The sequence below is a fragment of the Hylobates moloch genome, unplaced genomic scaffold (assembly GCF_009828535.3).
Source record: "Hylobates moloch isolate HMO894 unplaced genomic scaffold, HMol_V3 SCAFFOLD_4, whole genome shotgun sequence".
Taxonomy (NCBI): Eukaryota; Metazoa; Chordata; class Mammalia; order Primates; family Hylobatidae; genus Hylobates; species Hylobates moloch.
This window is the reverse complement of record NW_026652279.1, coordinates 49852485-49870653: the sequence shown is the minus strand read 5'-3', so window position 1 is coordinate 49870653 and position 18169 is coordinate 49852485. Positions and strand designations below refer to the sequence as shown.

Genomic DNA, 18169 nt, shown 5'->3' with positions numbered 1-18169 from the left:
AAAAAATAAGGAAAATAAAAAGAAATTTCCTAAACATATGCCATTTATAAATAATGTTAAAGACTCCAAAAATAAGAGGGTGTTTAAACAAAAAGCATATTAGAGAAGAATCTATACAACATGCCTCAATCTCTGCATGAATGCAGATGCATAAATATATTCCTGTCTTGAAGTACCTCATAGGTTAGAGAATGCTTTTTCGAGACCATCTGATTTTCATGATTTCTGATCTTCCTTGAATGTCCTCAAGATTATTCTGAGAGTGGTGGTGTTTAACCTTTTGAGTCACCCTTTGTGCCTTGTAAAAGCTTTGTTTACACTTTCCAGTAAAAAGGTGTGTACATGTTTTTAATGGGCTCATAGAACCCTGGCTTTAAAACCTCACTTTCCAATTTTTAAAAAGATAGACTTTATTTTTTAGAGAAGTTTTATATTTTCAGCAAAACCCAGCAGAACTTACAGACATTTGCCATATTCCTTCTGCCCCTGCACATGCATAGGCTCCCCTCATTATCAACATTCTCCACCAGAGCAGTACAATTGTTACAATTGCTGAACCTCCACTGACACATCGTCATCACCTAAAGCCCATGTCCAAAAGTTTTTTGGTTGCTTATCCCTTTAATAAAATTATTAGAGCATGCGTTTCCTTTGTAGATATGTGATACATAATCCATATTATTATAAATATATATAGTGTGCATCCCAAAGAATGAATATATTTAAAATCATGTATACATACTATGCTACTTGTGTATACATTAGAAAACATATATTGAGAAACTGAAAATGAAAATAAACAATTAAAAACCAGTATGAAAGGGGTCTAATTTTTTTCTGCACAGTCCAGCAGATTGTGTTGTGTGCCACCTGGGATACATGTATCCCTATTAGATACCTCTGGTCTGTACCTGTGCCAACTTTTGACTCTTTAATCTCCATATTAGTCTTGTTTTCTATGAAAAATTGAAGAAAAGAAGAGCTTCCTTTCCTTTCCTGTCCTGTCCTTTCCTTTCTTTTCTTCCTTTTTTTTTTTTTTTTTTTTTTTGGCAGAGTTTCACTCTTGTCACCCAGGGTGGAGTGCAATGGCACAATCTCAGCTCACTGCAACCTCCACCTCAAGCAATTCTCCTGTCTCAGCCTCCCAAGTAGCTGGGACTACAGGCGCCCACCAGCACGTGCAGCTAATTTTTGTATTTTTAGTAGAGATGGGGTTTCGCCATGTTGGCCAGGCTGGTCTCAAACCCCTGACCTCAGGTGATCCCCCCACCTCGGCCTCCCAAAGTGCCAGGATTACATGTATGAGCCACCCACCACGCCTGGCCAAGAAGAATTTTCTTGTAATACTATGTTACACCTTTGGACTGCAGATTATGTTTAGGTTATTTACTGAGTTGTTTTTATACTTCCTTCTCCATTTTAAAGCCACCCAGTGGGTTTAACGCAAGAATTCTTACCTCCACAGAGAAGTCTAAAACTGAGGGTGAAATAAATGCTGCCCACCCCACCACACCCCTTTCGATTCCCTCTAACAGTCACGTTCTGGGATTTAACTCCAAAAGAGAGTGTTATGTTCTAACCCTGGTCAATATTGTAATTGGAAAGATGTCTTGGACCAACTGCTTTTAATAAATGTTTCTTCATATTAAGAAGGTGGTAGTTATCTCAGTGTGTCTTGTTTTCATTCCCTGTTCTCCAAAGGATGCTGACTTGTTGGATGTTGAAAGCAAACACTTTGAAGACCTGGAGTTCCAGCAGCTTGAACATGAGAGCCGTCTAGATGAAGAAAAGGAGAACTTGACTCAACAACTCCTGCGTGAAGTTGCTGAATATCAACGGAACATCGTTTCTAGAAAGGTACTTTTGCCAGGTGTCATTCAATGTGAAAAATCAAAGTATACTTCTGCTTAACATAGCTATGACATATGTCTGTCTGAATATCACATTTAACAGATTACATAGTCTGCCATGTATGTGGCAAATGGTGTTCCAAATTAGACAAATTGAGATGTATTACAGTTGTTACATAATGCTGTAGATGCATTTATGAATAATACCTAATTGTTTCATTCATGTGCAAACCAAGGCATAGAAAATCAGGAATTCAGATATTGGTTTTAAATTATTTCTTTTTGCAATCATAGTAACTGGGTTCAGAATAATTCTATGAACAAAGTCTATTTTGGATTTTTCTCTGTTTTCATTGCTCAATAGTTCTCAAAACTGGCTAATAGCTTATTACCATTAGAAGTAGAATGCCATGTGGATGACTAATGACTCCACCCAACCCCTAGCACTTAGATGTCCAGCCTGGAATTCAACTTTGTTCCAGAATTTAGAATCACACCCAGGGCTCTGTACTAAACCAATAAAATTGAGGAAAGGAAAGACAAGAGAAGGTGTTTTCTTAAACTCTCAGTTTAAATAAGAAATTCATTGTTTTTTTCTCATGAGGTGTACCCAAGATGTTGTAAAAAAATTCATCGATAGCCTAAAACAAGATTTCCTGTTGACTTCTGGGTTCTTCAAGATAGGTTTTTAATCAGTTGATCTATATTGGCCTTCAGTAAAGAAAGTATTGAGGCTGACAGGTCAAAGAAGTGCCTCACGGTCTCTTGGTAATAATCACTGCCCACCATCAACTAAAATGTAGTCACTGTTATTCCAGTTGTGAAAGTTTTTTTTCTCCCTTTTCTAGGACAGACTAGCAAACTTTTGAGTGTCTAATGTACATCTTCCTACGATCATCTCTTTTCCTCCAGGAAAAAATTTCTGCATTGAAAAAGCAAGCCAATCACATTGTTCAGCAGGCTCAGAGAGAACAAGATCATTTTGTGAAAGAAAAGAATAATTTAATAATGATGTTGCAAAGAGTAAGTATTTCCTTTTCAGCACTGGCTACAGTAAAATATAGGTTCCAAATTCAGGGAAATTGCCCCCTTTAAAGTAAACACCTTTTAATAGTGAATGTCTATACAATTTAAGGAAGATTTTTATGTACTTTTTAATTTAATCCTTCACATTAATAAGCTGATACTCTGAACTATTAACTACCATTCAGAAAATAAGCAAGGATGTTTTCTTCATGCTTTTTTCACATTGTAAAAATCTTAACGATGGAAAGTCTGTATTTTTTTTAATTTTATTATTATTATACTTTAAGTTTTAGGGTACACGTGCACAACGTGCAGGTGGAAACCATCATTCTCAGCAAACTATCGCAAGGACAAAAAACCAAACACCGCATGTTCTCACTCATAGGTGGGAATTGAACAATAAGAAAGTCTGTATTTTTAAATGATTATTTTCCTGTTTTTTAAAGAAGTCATACCATTCATCAAATAGTTAAAATGCATTCTAACACCAATTTAGGGTGGACTTAAGGAAAAATGTCCTTTTTACTACTGTCAAATATTTTGGCCCAGCTGATCTGGTGTTTTGAACTCCAGTTATTTGTGCATGGGTCTTTCTAGCAAATGTCACATTGCATTTAGTTTGAATTAATTGGGTAGGTAGAAACTACATATGGTATGGTCGAGGGGTGGCAAGATCATCCTCACCAAAGAGACTATGTCCTCTTCTGGTCCAACACCTAAAGTGACTACCTGTAAAGGGATTTCTTTGCCCAAAGACATTGAAAAGCAAGCTGTAGCCTAACTCTCTGACATGGCCCCTGGTATCATTTCAGCAATAAGACACCAAACGTTAAAGTTAGTGGGGCTAGTCTCAGATCCGAACCCTGCATTTATGCCACTACATTAGCAATATGACACTTGGGATCATGAAAATGTGTGATAGACCCAGAACAGCATGCAGAGAAAGACCAAATCCAGAAAGAAGTATTAAAGGATGAAGCTGTACCATAGTCCCACCTAAAATAAATGAGTATACATTCCCTTCTTAGCTATTTTAGATTAAGAAGAAAGGGAAAGACCTGACACCGTGGCTCATGCCTACAATCCCAGCATTTTGGGAGGTTGAAGCGGGCAGATCACTTGAGGCCAGGAGTTCAAGACCAGTCTGGCCAACATGGCAAAACCCTGTATCTACCAAAAATACAAAAAATTAGCTGGGCATGGTAGCACACACCTGTGATCCCAGCTACTCAGAAGGCTGAGGCAGGATAATCGCTTGAATCTGGGAGGCAGAGGTTTCAGTGAGCCAAGATCATGCCACTGCACTCCAGCCTGGGCAACAGAGTGAGAACCTGTCTCAAAAAAACAAAACAAAACAAACAAACAAACAAAAACAAAAAACAAAAAAGGAAGAAGAGAGAGGAAATAGATCCTTCACACAGAATTATGAGCCCATTTGAGGTGCCCCAGCAGCCCGCACATATTTTTGACAACTTCCATCTTCCTCCTTTTCCCACCTTGAAGTCTCTGAATGGAGTTGTATTTTCCCTCTCTATCCCTTGCTCCGGGGATGAAATCTGTTTCCATTAGCATCCTCACTACTATTTTGCCTTTGGAACACAATATTCAAAGTCACAGATTAACTTAGATAGTGTAATATGTAGTATTTAATATTTAAAATTTTAGCCAAAAAAAGAGAAAAACTCCTAGTGATAGATTTTATAAAATGGGTAAGCACAATCACAGATATAATATTATCCTATTAAAATATATAAGATACAATTAGATTATAAAAATTGTGGTGTATAAGTATTAAGATTTTTATTTTTCTAAACTGATCTATAGATACATTTTAATCCCAATCAAAATCCCAACAGACTTTTTTCTAGAAATTGACAAGTTGATGCTAAAATTTACAGTTGATCTTCATTATTTAGGGGTTCTATATTTGTGATTATGTCTACTTGCTAAAAGGTATTTGTAACCTCTAAATTGATACTTGTGACACTTTTGTAGTCATTCACAGAAATGCACGGAGTGGTGAAAATTTTGAGTTGGCCAATATGCACATTCCCAGCTGAGGTTGAACAAGGCAGCATCCCGCCTTCTTGTTTTATCTCTTATACTGTAAAACAAGTGTTATTTTTGTGGATTATTTAATGCCATGTTTTTACGTTTTTGTTTTTTGTTGGTGATTTGCTGCATAAAATGCCTCCCAAGCATAGTGATTAAGTGCGGTGAAGTGCTCCTAAATGCAAGAAGGCTGTGAAGTGCCTTATGGAGAAAATACGTGTGTTAGATGAACTTCATTCATGCTGTTACAGCGTTGCTGACTGTCAGTTCAAGGTTAATGAATCAGCAATATATATCTTAATATACAAATAATAATATATAGTATAATATGTTAATATATTGTATAATGGTATATAATATAATATTAAGTAAGTGTCTTCAAACAGAAACACACATAAAACAAAGTTCAGCATTGATCAGTTGATGAAAATATTGTGACTAGAGGCTTGCAGGAACCCAACCCTGTATTTTTTTTAGGGGCAGTGGTTCAGTATTCACTAATTTCAGTGTTTGTGGCAACATTATAGAACATAGTTACCACCAATAATAGGAATCAACTGCATATGAAAATGCAAAGAGCCTGGAATAGCCAAAACGACTTTGAACGAGAACAAAGTTGGAGGATTTGTACTCTTATTTCAAGATTTACTCTGGAGCCATTTAAGGCAGGGTGGTGCTGCCATACAAATACACATATATTAAATAGATCAATGAAACTGAACTATGAGTCCAAAAAATGGACCCATACATATATACTGTCTTTTGATTTTTGACAAAGGCACCAAAACAAGTCTTTCAAAGAAATGGTGCTAGATCAACTGAGTCAACATGGAAAAAAAATAAACCTCAATATCGTCATATGATATATGTAAATTCATTCAAGAGATATCAGAGACCTCAATATGAAAATTAAAATGATAAAGTTTCCAGAAGAAAATATAAGAGTGAAAGCATACATTTATGGCCTTGAGTAAGCAAAAATTTTTAAAAGAAATGACAAAAGACTTGTATGCAGAACATATTAAGAACTTGTACACATCAATAATAATAGCGATATATCAATAAGTTTTTTTTAAAAACAGGCAAAAGTCTTGAATAGAGATTTTACAAAAGAACATATATGAAGAACCAAAAAGTTACATGGGAAAATACTCATCATTAGTCATCAAGGAAATATGACTTAGAACAGCAATGTAATTCCGCCTCATAAACTAAAATGACTAAGGTTAAGAAGTGAAAATCTCAATTGTTGACAAGAATATGAAGCAAGTAGAACTTACATACATTGCTGACTTGAGTATAAAATATACAGTCCTTTCAGAGAACTTCGTAGAAGTTTTTTTTAACATCCATCTATGACCCAGCAACTCCACTTCTAGATATTTACACAATATAAATGAAAACATGTCTTCATATAAAACTTATTCAAGACTGCTTAAAGTAGCTTTTTCCATAATAGTAAACAAAACAAAACAAAACAAAGCTAGAAAACCTAAATATCCATCAATAGGAGCATGGATAAGCAAATTGTTAGGTATATTTATATAATACAGGACTCCTCAACAATAAAAAACAGTGAATTACTGATGCCTGTAACACGGAGTGAAAGAGGGCTGACACAAAAGAATACATATTGTATGATTCCATTTATATAAAGTGGTTACATTTTATAAGTAGGCAAACACTTTCTAACACTTTATAACACAGGCAAAACTAGTGTTAAAGCCATGGAAATCAGAACAATGCTTGCTCATAAGGGTGGAAGTTGACAGGTAGGGGCATGAGGAAATGATTGGGATGACAGAAATGCTCTTTATCTTGTCTGGGATATTATTCCGTTAAAACTCATAAATTTATATACTTAAGATCTATGCATTTCACTGAATGCACATTTTTTAAATTAAAAATATTTTAGCCCCAGCCATGGCAAGGACATGTATACAAATTATACCACAATAAAAATGTGACACATAAATGTTGCTTAGTACCAAATTAATTCAAGATGAATCATAGACACAAACATAAAAGCTAACACCATAAAGTTCCCAAAAGAAAATATATCACTGGGTTGTGATATTACATCATCAGATATTATGTCATCAACAACATCCTGTGATATTACATCATCAACAACAATTACGTGTTACTTGGAAGGATTAAAAGAAAATGACATTAGAAAATAATTTTTGTTGTTGTTGTTGTTGTTTTTTCTTAGACAGAGTCTCACTCTGTCTCCCAGGCTGCAGTGCAGTGGCACAATCTTGGCTCACTGCAACCTCCGCCTCTCGGGTTCATGCCATTCTCCTGCCTCAGCCTCCTGAGTAGCTGGGACTACAGGTGTCCACCACCACAGCTGGCTAATTTTTTGTATTTTAAGAGAGACGGGGTTTCACCGTGTTAGCCAGGATGGTCTCAATCTTGACCTCATGATCTGCCCGCCTCAGCCTCCCAAAGTGCTGGGATTACAGGCGTGACCCACCGCACCTAGCCGAAAATAATGTTTTTAAAATTTTATTTTAAACACATTTTTAAATGACTCTATAAAATTTATTAGGAATTAAAAGTTATATAGCTAAGTATGTTTGGAAACAACTCATGCAGCATGTCAGCTAGCAGAAGATGACCTCTAGGGTACAGATTTGAAGTTTTGACTGAGTATGATGAGAGAAAATAGAAATGGGGGAAATATGTGAGAATCTGATGTTAGTCTCTAATGCAATGTCACTGTGCTTCTCAGTTGCATCCAAGGTTGACTTTTAAGTTTAATAGGTTTTGTATTCCTTCAGGAAAAGGAGAATCTTTGTAATTTGGAAAAGAAATACTCCAGCCTCTCTGGGGGGAAAGGGTTTCCCGTCAACCCCAATACTTTAAAAGAGGTAAGCTATGATTTTACATGTCACTTTATGTTGCCTTGGAAATCAGGAGATGTATCTCAGCTTTATTTGATTAGCTGAACAATAAAAATATTAACTCAAAGGACCTATGAAAGCACTCAATGCTTGGATAGTTTCCCTGCCTTTCATTATGTGTGCTTTGAGGATTTCAGAGATCATCCTTGTGTCTAATGCAGATGCACATCGTGTGTGTGTGTGTGTGTGTGTGTGTGTGTGTGTGTGTGTCTACTTTGCTGGGCGGTGAAATTGTGGGTTAATTTGGTGTTTCAAAAACTTGAAGATCCAGACCAAGATGAGTCTTAAATTCTCGTTTTTCCTTCCTGAGTCTCCTTTCTCCCTCCCCTCTCTTATTTTGCTTCTCTTTCTCCTGAGTCTTATAGAACATGAAAATGCCTGCAAACATTTTAGAAGGTGGTCTGGTTTCTTTCTTTCCCTACTCCCCACTCCCACAACTGTTGTTTCTGCCATTTTCCCCTCTAAACTGGAAAGTCCTATTTACAGTAAACTGTACATACTCTTTATCTCCAATATCCACCTTTCCGCAGTCCCCATCACCACTTTGCCCACCAGATATCTTAAGGAGCTACACTGCCACACTGGGAGAACATTTTAACTCTAATTTGGAAAATTATAACTGAGGAAAAATAGTTTAATATATATTTTTTTTTAGATGAAGTCTTACTCTGTCTCCCAGGCTGGAGTGCAGTGGCATGATCTCAGCTCACTGCAACCTCCGCCTCCTGGGTTCAAGCAATTCTCCTGTCTCAGCCTCCTGAGTAGCTAGGACTACAGGTACCCGCCACCACACCGGGCTAATATTTGTATTTTTAGTAGAGATGGGGTTTCACCATATTGGTCAGTCTGGTCTCAAACTCCTGATCTCAGGTGATCTGCCTGCCTTGGCCTCCCAAAGTGCTGGGATTACAGGCGTGAGCCACTGTGCCCAGCCTATATTTATATTCCTTATATTTATTGTTTTTCTAAAAAGCTAAAAGAAAAGCTTACTTCTACTTAAGTGTTTGCATAATCAAAAAAAACCCTTTAGACAGTGGAGTTAGGACTCTTACATAGAAAATATTTTTGTGTGTGTAAGTATATGAAACAAAATGCTCATCACAATAGTAAGTGTGACTATATGTGTACCTCAGAAGCATTTTGTGAAATATTTCTTCCAAAGCTTTATTAGATCATTCAGTTTCATAGTTTCTTTTCATTATTCAGAACATGGAACTGTGAGGTTCAATGAACAAAGCGTGGTTGTGAATGGAATGTCATGGCCTAAGACAATGTTAGCAAGGTGGGTAAAGGTGCAGGTCTTGTGAGTTAAAGAAATATGGTCTACTTCATGTGTGATGGGGGGCCTTTAAGTGGTTTTAGCATGGAGGTGACATTTGCTATCCATTTGGTAAAGATCATTCTGGGCTGCTCTGTGACTACTGGATCATAAAGAGTAAGAGAAGGAGATGCAGGGAAATTGTTGTGGAGATGATTGCAGTAGCATAGGCTAGAGATGCTGATGGCAGAGAGATGGAAGGAGTTAGCTGGATTAGCAGGTATTTGCAGGTAGAGTTGACAGTTCTTGCTGATAGATTGGATGCTGGGATGAAGTAAATAAAGGAAGGTGTCCGGAATCATGCCATTATTCCACTTTGAATAATGAAGTAGATGGTAAGCACCTTTTAGTGAGATAGGGAAGACTGGGGAAGGAATTGTTTAAGAGGGAAGATTTGGAGTTGATTCTGGACATACAGAGTTTGAAGACCTTATGGCATCCAGATGAATTAGATGGGCTCTAAAGTCTCTTCATCTCCTAATAGAAGAATGAAGTCTTTCCTTTTCTGTTAATGAGTTGGTCTTTATTTCCTGCAGACATTCTGATGTCAAAAGCACATTTAGTTTGTTTTACTATTGTTATGTATCTGCAACTCTTCTGCTTGTTGAGTACAACAATGAGTTGCTATGAGAACACATGACAATTCTTGTGCTGTGTGTTCACTTTCCTGTACAAAGCAGACTTGACTCACAAGATGTTTTTCTTTTTTTTCTTCTACTCTGTCTTTCATTCTCCCTCCTTTTTCTTTTTTAAAGGGGTGATTGATTTATAACCTATCTTAAAGACCTCCCAGGTTTTAAAGCAGTTTACATTTTTGAAGCAATTAATTAAATTTTATGGTTTATGACTCATATAAATAATTAAAACTTGGCTTCAAAACAGTCTACTATTAACTGAGCAAAAGAAAAGCTCAAAATTGTTCATTTTCTTTCTGACTCAGTATTACATATTGAATGAACTTGACCTAGTTGACTACTTCTTTTCTTCAGTTTAACATTATAAAACTTTACGTGATATCTGTCCTGCCTTCTCAAGTGCAAGTCTCTGACACATCCAATTTATAAACAATCACTCTAGCATTCTCCACTTTGTTATCAGCCCTTTCAAGGTTTTACCAAAAATCAAGGTTTTTTATTTTTCAGCCTATAATTTGTAAAAGGATTGATGGACTCATGGAAGAATCTTTGTGTCAAATTTAACTCAATTTCACCTTTAAAAGAGAGATGTTATTTTATATAGCTTTTTCACAATGTTTTATTGGGGTGGTGAAAATAATGATTGGTCTGTATAATTACTTTCCATGAAAATTGACAAGTGCCTTTTCCACAGATTCAGGAGTTCTGCTTCTCAGATATTTTGATCTGTGGGTATTTTCTCTAAGCTGAAGCCAGAACTGAATTATTGAGTTCAAAAGTAACTGGAAATTCTCTGTCTTATGGGTAGAGATGGGGGTTAGGGAGGCTGCCTTGAATTGAAACATGCCCTGGTTGCAACTCTACCTTAGGACTGTGTGTGTGTGTGTGTGTGTGTGTGTGTGTGTGTGTGTGTGTGTCTGTGTGCATGCACACATTTGTTTTGTTAGGGAAGGCTCACCTGCATGAAAGGACAGTGTTATTTTTATTCTCATTTGGTTGAGATGCCCAAAAGTTAGAACTCACTATAAATAATTACTGTTTTAAAAATGTTTTCTTAGTGTAAAACCCAGTAGCCCTCAGCGCATTTTCCTCACACTTTAATTCATCAGGAAACAGAAACGGTGAAAATCTAAGAATGAAGATTTGTGGAAAAGGTTCTTTAATTAGGGAATGAGTGATTGCATTGTCAATTTTACATCTTGGATTTTTTGGTGTGCTATTACTTTAAATGTATATGTTTTTGACAGCCTTAATCCATCAACAGAATGAATGCTGATACTTCTGAATATTTTTAAATAGAAGGTTTTGGGTTATTTATAATACTGTTATCTTGATTTCATCAGAAAAATTATGTTTAATACTTAGAATGCCAATTTTCAAGATTAAGCAATGTAAATCCATTTTAATTGCTGATTATTCCTTTAATGAAACATTTGATAATACCACAGATATCTGGCTGTGCCGCTCTAAGCTAACTTCATTGTACTGGGAACATTAATACTCTCGCATGCCTCAGCTTTTGCTTTCTTTGTGTTTAACTTCTGAATTCCTCCTTTTAGGGCTATATCAGTGTAAATGAGATTAATGAGCCATGTGGCAATTCCACGAATCTATCCCCTTCCACTCAGTTTCCTGCTGATGCTGATGCTGTTGCCACTGAGCCTGCCACAGCTGTGCTGGTGAGCCAGCCACAGAGTAAAGAGGTGTGTAGGCATGACGTTTCATTCATTCACTGCTTTTCTTCATGTCAGAAATTAACCCACGGCCAACTGAAAGTGAGGTCCACAAGAGTGTGCATGACAAATGTATATCTGTTTGGCCAGAGGAGTAGGGTAAGGCTGAGTTTATAAAGTATACCAATTTGGGGGTAATGCTCTACCAATAAAAAATTCTAGAAACCATGAAATTTATGCTACAGAGTGGAATACTAGGAGAAGTAAGGTCAAAGAAATATGTTCTATGTCTTAGCACTCTAACTCAACTTAGTTTTCTTATAAATTAAAAACCTTTCTAAAATTGTTGATTTGAATTGCCTTTTCAGTTTGACTTTGTTTTCGATTTTCTTTTGTAACATGGATGCTTTTAAATATTAGGCCTTTTAAAAGCCTTCTACGGGAGGGGCTAATAATAAATTAAAATACCTTCAGTGATCCAAGTCGCTTACAATGTGGGATTTTAATAAGAGGCTAAATTGAAAGATATTGCCCATCAGTTGTAACTTCTTAATTAAAATATAACAAAACAGAACAAACTATCAATTTCATTTCTATGTCTCATTCTTTCATTTCATGTGGACACATATATACCTTTTCTTTCTCCTATAAAGCAAAGATCACCTGTCTATTCTGGATTTGTGTTTCCTTCCACACTTTCTCCTCATCCTATCACTCAACATACATCAGCCCCATGGCCTGAATTCATGGCTACATCTGTCGACCCTTTACCTTTAAATGACACACCTCCTCCTCTACCAGCTAAGAAACACAGAAGGCAGCAGCAGCAGCAGGAGCAACAGGTAATTAGGAACTGGAATTTAGAGTTTGGGAATGTTATTTTGACAGCAAAGTTACTTATGTGGAATCTTTTCTTCTACTTTACCAAAGGCATTTTTAAAAAGGCAAGTTGCATTCTTCTCTGATTTTTTTTTTCCTCTTAAGAACATTTAGTGTGTTCTAATAGTGTTAGAATTGTTGTAAGGTTTTGATACCTTGAGTGTCCCCTACTGGCTTTTATATGTTTGAGCACTTTTTATACCCTCATCCTTCAGTTACCATTCAACCAAAATATTGCAACTTATCTCAGATAGTTCTCAAAATACTAACAAGCATTTCCATAAAATCTATAGTATAGTTATGTTATCAACACAAAATATTTTTATCATACGTAGTTGAAACCATAATAGACATCATTCCCTTGTTACTGTGTCAGAATTTGTTAAACATTTTACTCCCTTAATCAGAGTAACGTTGTTTTAATCTGTTTTATAAATTTATGTATCTCTTTACATCCTTCTAACGATCCCATGAAGTAAAAATTATCTCCATATTAAAGTTTTGGGAACTGAGGCTCAGTGAGGTTAAGTAGCTTGTCCAAGGTCACACCACAAGTAGTGCATTTGGTCCATAAATCTAGCTTTTATTCACCAGATTTTTAAATAAATAATTTTTATTCTAAATGTTGCCTTCCTTTTAGAGCACTCAGAGTATGTTGATGCTTGGGTATTCAAAAAAAAAAATCTGTTTCGAGACTTCCTTTTGATTATAATCAAATACCTAGAGGAATTTGGTGCCAAAAGTTCCTAAAGAGTCATTGCGCTGATGTAGGCAAGCTCTGGTTGGTCATGCTTAGCCCTTACGTTTCTTGAAGGTACCTTTACCATCAATTACCATTTGTTAAAGGACTATATCTCTCACCGCCTTAAGGTTACTGCCACCTGGGCTGATATGAAAGGATATTGGTGAAAGGTGGATGAAATAAGTTATGTATACAAGGAAGAAACAAGGAGAATGGAAGACCTAAATGCCTTCAATTTTGATGTTAGGTTTATTTCTTTAACAACTTCATTCAAGACATCTCTAGTAGCAAAACAATCACAGTTTACAAACCTGCTGTTTTCTGCCAAATTTCAGTTAGACTGTGTTGTCATTGGGGTTTCTTTTCTATTTTATTAAGCTACCATTATGAAATGTTGGAAAGTTATGAATTTCAGAATTTATAATATTTGGTCATAGTGGGAGCTAGATTGAAGTGTTCTGATGTCATTTTTCTATCTAAAAGGAACATTAATCAGCCAAACTGCAAAGTATTATTATCATCTTAGTATGGACTACCTGACCATGAATTCTAGCTCTGCCGCTTTCCAGCTGCATGACTTTGGCCAAGTTTATTTAACCTCTCTGCACCCCAGATTTCTCATCTGTAATATAGAGATAGTAATAGTACCTACCTCACAAGATTATTATAATAATTTAATGAGATAACATATATAAACCATCATACCTAGCACATAGCTCTTAATAAATTGATTAGCTAGTGTAAACAGTTAATTATAAAGTTAAAATGCAGATTTTTATGATTGGCATATTTGAAGACTGTTTATAAATTTGGTAACTCACATTTGCATTAATTTTTGTGCATTTCAAAAGCATGAGCTTTTAAAATGACTTTAAAATGATCAGACCTAAAAAATCTTTAATTAAGAAATCACTTTACTATATATATTTATGTTTTATTTCTTTAAAAAAATAAAGCAATGTTAAGATTTAGTGAAGCTAAGTGGTGGGATTATGAATATCTCTTAAATTATCCTCTATTCTTATCTATATGTTTCAAATATATTTCAGCAAAAATTTTTTTGAGCTCATTTTTGTGTTTTTTCTTTCTTTTTTTAGTTCCATAGTTTTGGGGGGAACAGGTAGGGTTTGGTTACGTGCATAAGTTCTCTAGTGGTGATTTCTGAGATGTTGGTGCACCCATCACTTGAACAAGAATCATTTTACTATTAAAGACATTTCTAGGGTGAGGCCAAGAAAAATTTGAGTAAGTTTCAAGTGGACAAAAATCTTGCTTTAGAAATCTGAAAAAAATTAAATAGTCCATTAGAGGATTTTTAAATATGAGAGATTACTGTAGGGGCTCCTTGGCCAAGATCTTTTTAAAAAGTAACCTAGAATGATGCATTTTAGGGAAACTTTATATGGATTTGGAGTGTGTTTATGTGACTGAAATATTATTACAACTTTCAAACAACTTCCCTGTTTACTCGCTTTTTCTCTTTTTCTCCTTTTCCCCCTTACTTGTCCTCTTCTCACTGGTATCTGTGCCATCACACAGAACTGCCTGGAAGGGGAAAAAGTGCTTACGTGCTTTGTCCACTCGCTGTTCTGCCATCCACATGGTGACCATCATAATAATTTGTAAGTTGTCCTGATGCCCCAAGGCCGCAGGCACTACAGAAGTGAAAGGTGGAATTTTTTAAAGATTTCTAGGTTCAGCATAAATTCCTACAGCGTTTAGTATCTAATCAAATACTAGCTCAAATCTATCAGTGAACACAGTATATGTTGAATAACTTTAAGAAAAATTCTGTTAAAATTCCAATTTTTTTTGTAAATGCATAATTCTTCGTTTCTTCAGTCACCTATTACAGTTAGTCAAGTTTTGCTATTTTGCTTTGCATTTGCATTTAAAGCACTTTAGAAGTCTGGAAGAAAGGAAAAAACAGCATAAAGAAGGCCTCTATCTGAGTGATACTTTGCCTCGAAAGAAAACCACATCTTCCATCTCCCCACATTTCAGCAGTGCTACTATGGGGAGAAGCATCACCCCAAAGGTAGGACATGGGAGAAACCACGGGCTTCATTCCATGAGTCTTCTTGTCATTATATTCACTGATGGTAAAGGCCTTTAAAGAAAAGTGCTAAATAATAAATCATTACATTTACTTGTTAGGCAGACATCAGGACTAAATCACAGTTTCTGCCTGTTCAGAGGACGTCTGAAATTGTATGCTCTGGGGCCAAAGAACATGCTTCAGGGTATTTTCTACTGGCACAGCCCAGGCGATGAGTGGCATTCAGTTACATGACAGACTTCCATGGCTGCATCCCACATCTGGAGATAAGATAGGATATAGCCTCTGTGTTCCAGGAATAACAGCAGCAAATATTTATTCAGACATTTTCATGTAGCTGACGCTGGGTTGAGCCTTTTATGTGGATTGCTTCATTTGAAAATCCAGCAGCACTAGGCAGTAGAGTACTGATTATTATTCCAGTTGTATGTATGGATAAACTGAGGTGTATAAGGCTAAGTGACTAACCAAGGAGCCCTCAGCTGGTATGTAGTGAAGTGGAATGTGAACCTATGCGACCTGAGGCCCGCCCAAGCTCTCCCTCACTTTCTGCCGACATGCCTGAGGGGATCATTGTGGAAAGAGAAGAGGCAAGTGTGAAGGAGGTTCTGAATGAGACAGACTTTTGAGCCCTTCCCCTGCCCTTAATCAGAGTAACTTTGTTTTAATCTGTTTTATAAATTTGTGTTTCAAGTATATTTTATCTACATGAGGGATTTTGCTATTTTTAAAAAATGCTAAAACCATTAGGGTGTTAATAGATTTCTTCAGTTTCAGCCCACCGCATAACTGAGGATAAATAAAAATGGGTGCATTTGTAACAAGAGTAGCTCTTCCCTGTTCTTTTGCATGGTGCGCATGCATTCTTGGCCCTGCATCTGCCCTCTGCTCCTTATGCATGAAGAACTTTCAGCCATTCTTTCAGGTGATTTTGGACAGTGTCTTCCCCAACTGTCTTCACTTTTGGAATTGCTGCTGTTGGAGGAAGTGCTTTGATGCTGCGACTACCCTGGAGCTTCTCGGGAGGGCCAGTAACTGGCCTTTACCACTTACCATCAACAAATGAAATGCAAAGACTTACCTTCTCTGCCCTGTACACTTAGATAGGAGCTTTGGAAACAGGGATGTGGCCATTTCCTAATGGTCCATTCAGCCTGCAGCTTGCCTGAAGTACTCCCTCCTGCTTCCCGCAGGCCCACCTGCCCCTAGGACAGAGTAACAGCTGTGGAAGTGTGCTCCCTCCCTCATTGGCAGCCATGGCCAAAGACTCAGAATCTCGGAGGATGCTCAGAGGTACGTACCTTTTAAATCAAATGTCATGGCCTTTTGTTAAGCATTAGAATTCTTCAGGGGGAGGAAGTGAGAACAGGGGTAGGGATGATTAGAGGAGGGATCAACCAAAGGCCTAATTTTACTCTTAATGTGTTCTCTTTCAGGAGGGATATATAACTTTTCCTATTTACACATATAGCTGGTATGTTTTAAACATTCCCATTGTACTTCATAGATTTGATAGAACTCTGAAACCAGAAAGACCCCTAGAGAATTACTAACCTTCCCATTTGATTAATAGAAAGAAAAGAGAGACCAGTGAGATCCAAGGAGATTACCAGGGCACTTAACCAAGATCACTCACCTGGGTTGTGTCTGAGCCACTATGTCGAATGAACCTTGTGCTAAAGAATCATTGAGCTGACACGGCAAATATAGCATTAGTGGCCCAGAACAGAATTCTTATAGGCCTTTTAATGTAGGTTTGAGCTTTTATACTTCATAGTTGTTATGTTTCAGGTAGACTTTGAGTCTCAGCATTTTTTTTTGTAATAATACATTACATTTATAATGGGATTCTCAGATAGTCTTCATGGGGCTAGAAGAAATTACTGTAACATAGTTCCAGGGCTAAGCTTCTTGTTGAGAGGATTAGATTTCTTGTGTTAACACAATAGTTTAAGTCAGCAAGTTACATTGCCCTAACTTTTGAGCAGGCACGATGCTAGGTACCAAGAATGCAAATGAATGATAGGAAGCTTGCCTTTGAAATGTTTATAGTCTATTGAGGAAGAAAGACACAGAACATGATTTCAATAAAATGTGGTAAATGAAATAATGGCGGTATGCCTAGGATATAAATGGAAATGCTTTGGGGATGGCAGGCATTTGGCCTTCAAATACATTCATGCATTGATGGGATTCAAATCCTCCCCTCTAAGCAGGCTGGAATTCGATTCTAGCTATTTGGCCTCTCTGCCAGTGGTACTGAGAGATAACACTGGTTTTCCATCGGGGAAAATATAAATATACACACACACACATGCGAACATATATACTCACAAACACACACATATATAATACATATATACTACATATACATATATAAATGTATATATATGTGCACATAATGTGTATTGTGTATGTATATATGATATATATATATATCACTGGAACGAGGTTTACAAATCATTACTAAAGGCGATTTAAAAATTAGAGGGTACAGTATCCATAATAGGTTTATAATGTGTAAGAGACGTTTGCAATGGTAATATTTGAATCAAATACACTGATTGAACTATTGTATTTTCTTTGCCCTAATTTCTTAATAAGCTAAACATATTCTTTTAATATTTGTAAATAATAAACATAAATGAGTCTATTTTGGCTCTCATTTATCACTGTTAAATTGTGGGTCAAGTCTATTTGCTGTTGAAACATTTTTCTATAATATTTACATATAAATATTTGAGACAAGGTCTCACTCTGTTGTCTGGGCTGGAATGCAGTGGTGTGTGATTACAGCTCACTGCAAGCTCTGCCTCCTGGGTTCAAGTGATCCTCCCACCTCAGCCTCCCAAGTAAGCTGGTACTATATAGGTGTGTGCTACCACACCTGGCTGATTTTTATATTTTTTTTGGCAGAGATGGGTTTTTGTCATGTTTCCCAGGATGGTCTCGACCTCCTGGGCTCCAGTGATCTCCCACCTTGGCCTCCCAAAGTGCTGGGATTACAGGCATGTACTAGACTTCCT

The 18169-nt window shown here is 36.6% G+C and overlaps 1 protein-coding gene across 7 annotated transcripts in view; it reads left to right on the top strand.

Moving 5' to 3' along the window:
* The window catches only part of PHLDB2 (pleckstrin homology like domain family B member 2), a 235411-nt gene that overhangs the window by 196990 nt on the left and 20252 nt on the right, over window positions 1-18169 (top strand). For 5 of the 7 annotated variants that reach the window (XM_058437521.1, XM_058437518.1, XM_058437517.1 and 2 more), the window contains 6 exons: window positions 1702-1857; window positions 2763-2873; window positions 7715-7804; window positions 11350-11493; window positions 14982-15122; window positions 16337-16436. In XM_058437521.1, the coding sequence (XP_058293504.1) occupies window positions 1702-1857; window positions 2763-2873; window positions 7715-7804; window positions 11350-11493; window positions 14982-15122; window positions 16337-16436 (742 nt within the window). The remainder of the gene's footprint in view (window positions 1-1701; window positions 1858-2762; window positions 2874-7714; window positions 7805-11349; window positions 11494-14981; window positions 15123-16336; window positions 16437-18169) is intronic. The other 2 variants (XM_058437520.1, XM_058437522.1) reach the window with 2 other exon arrangements.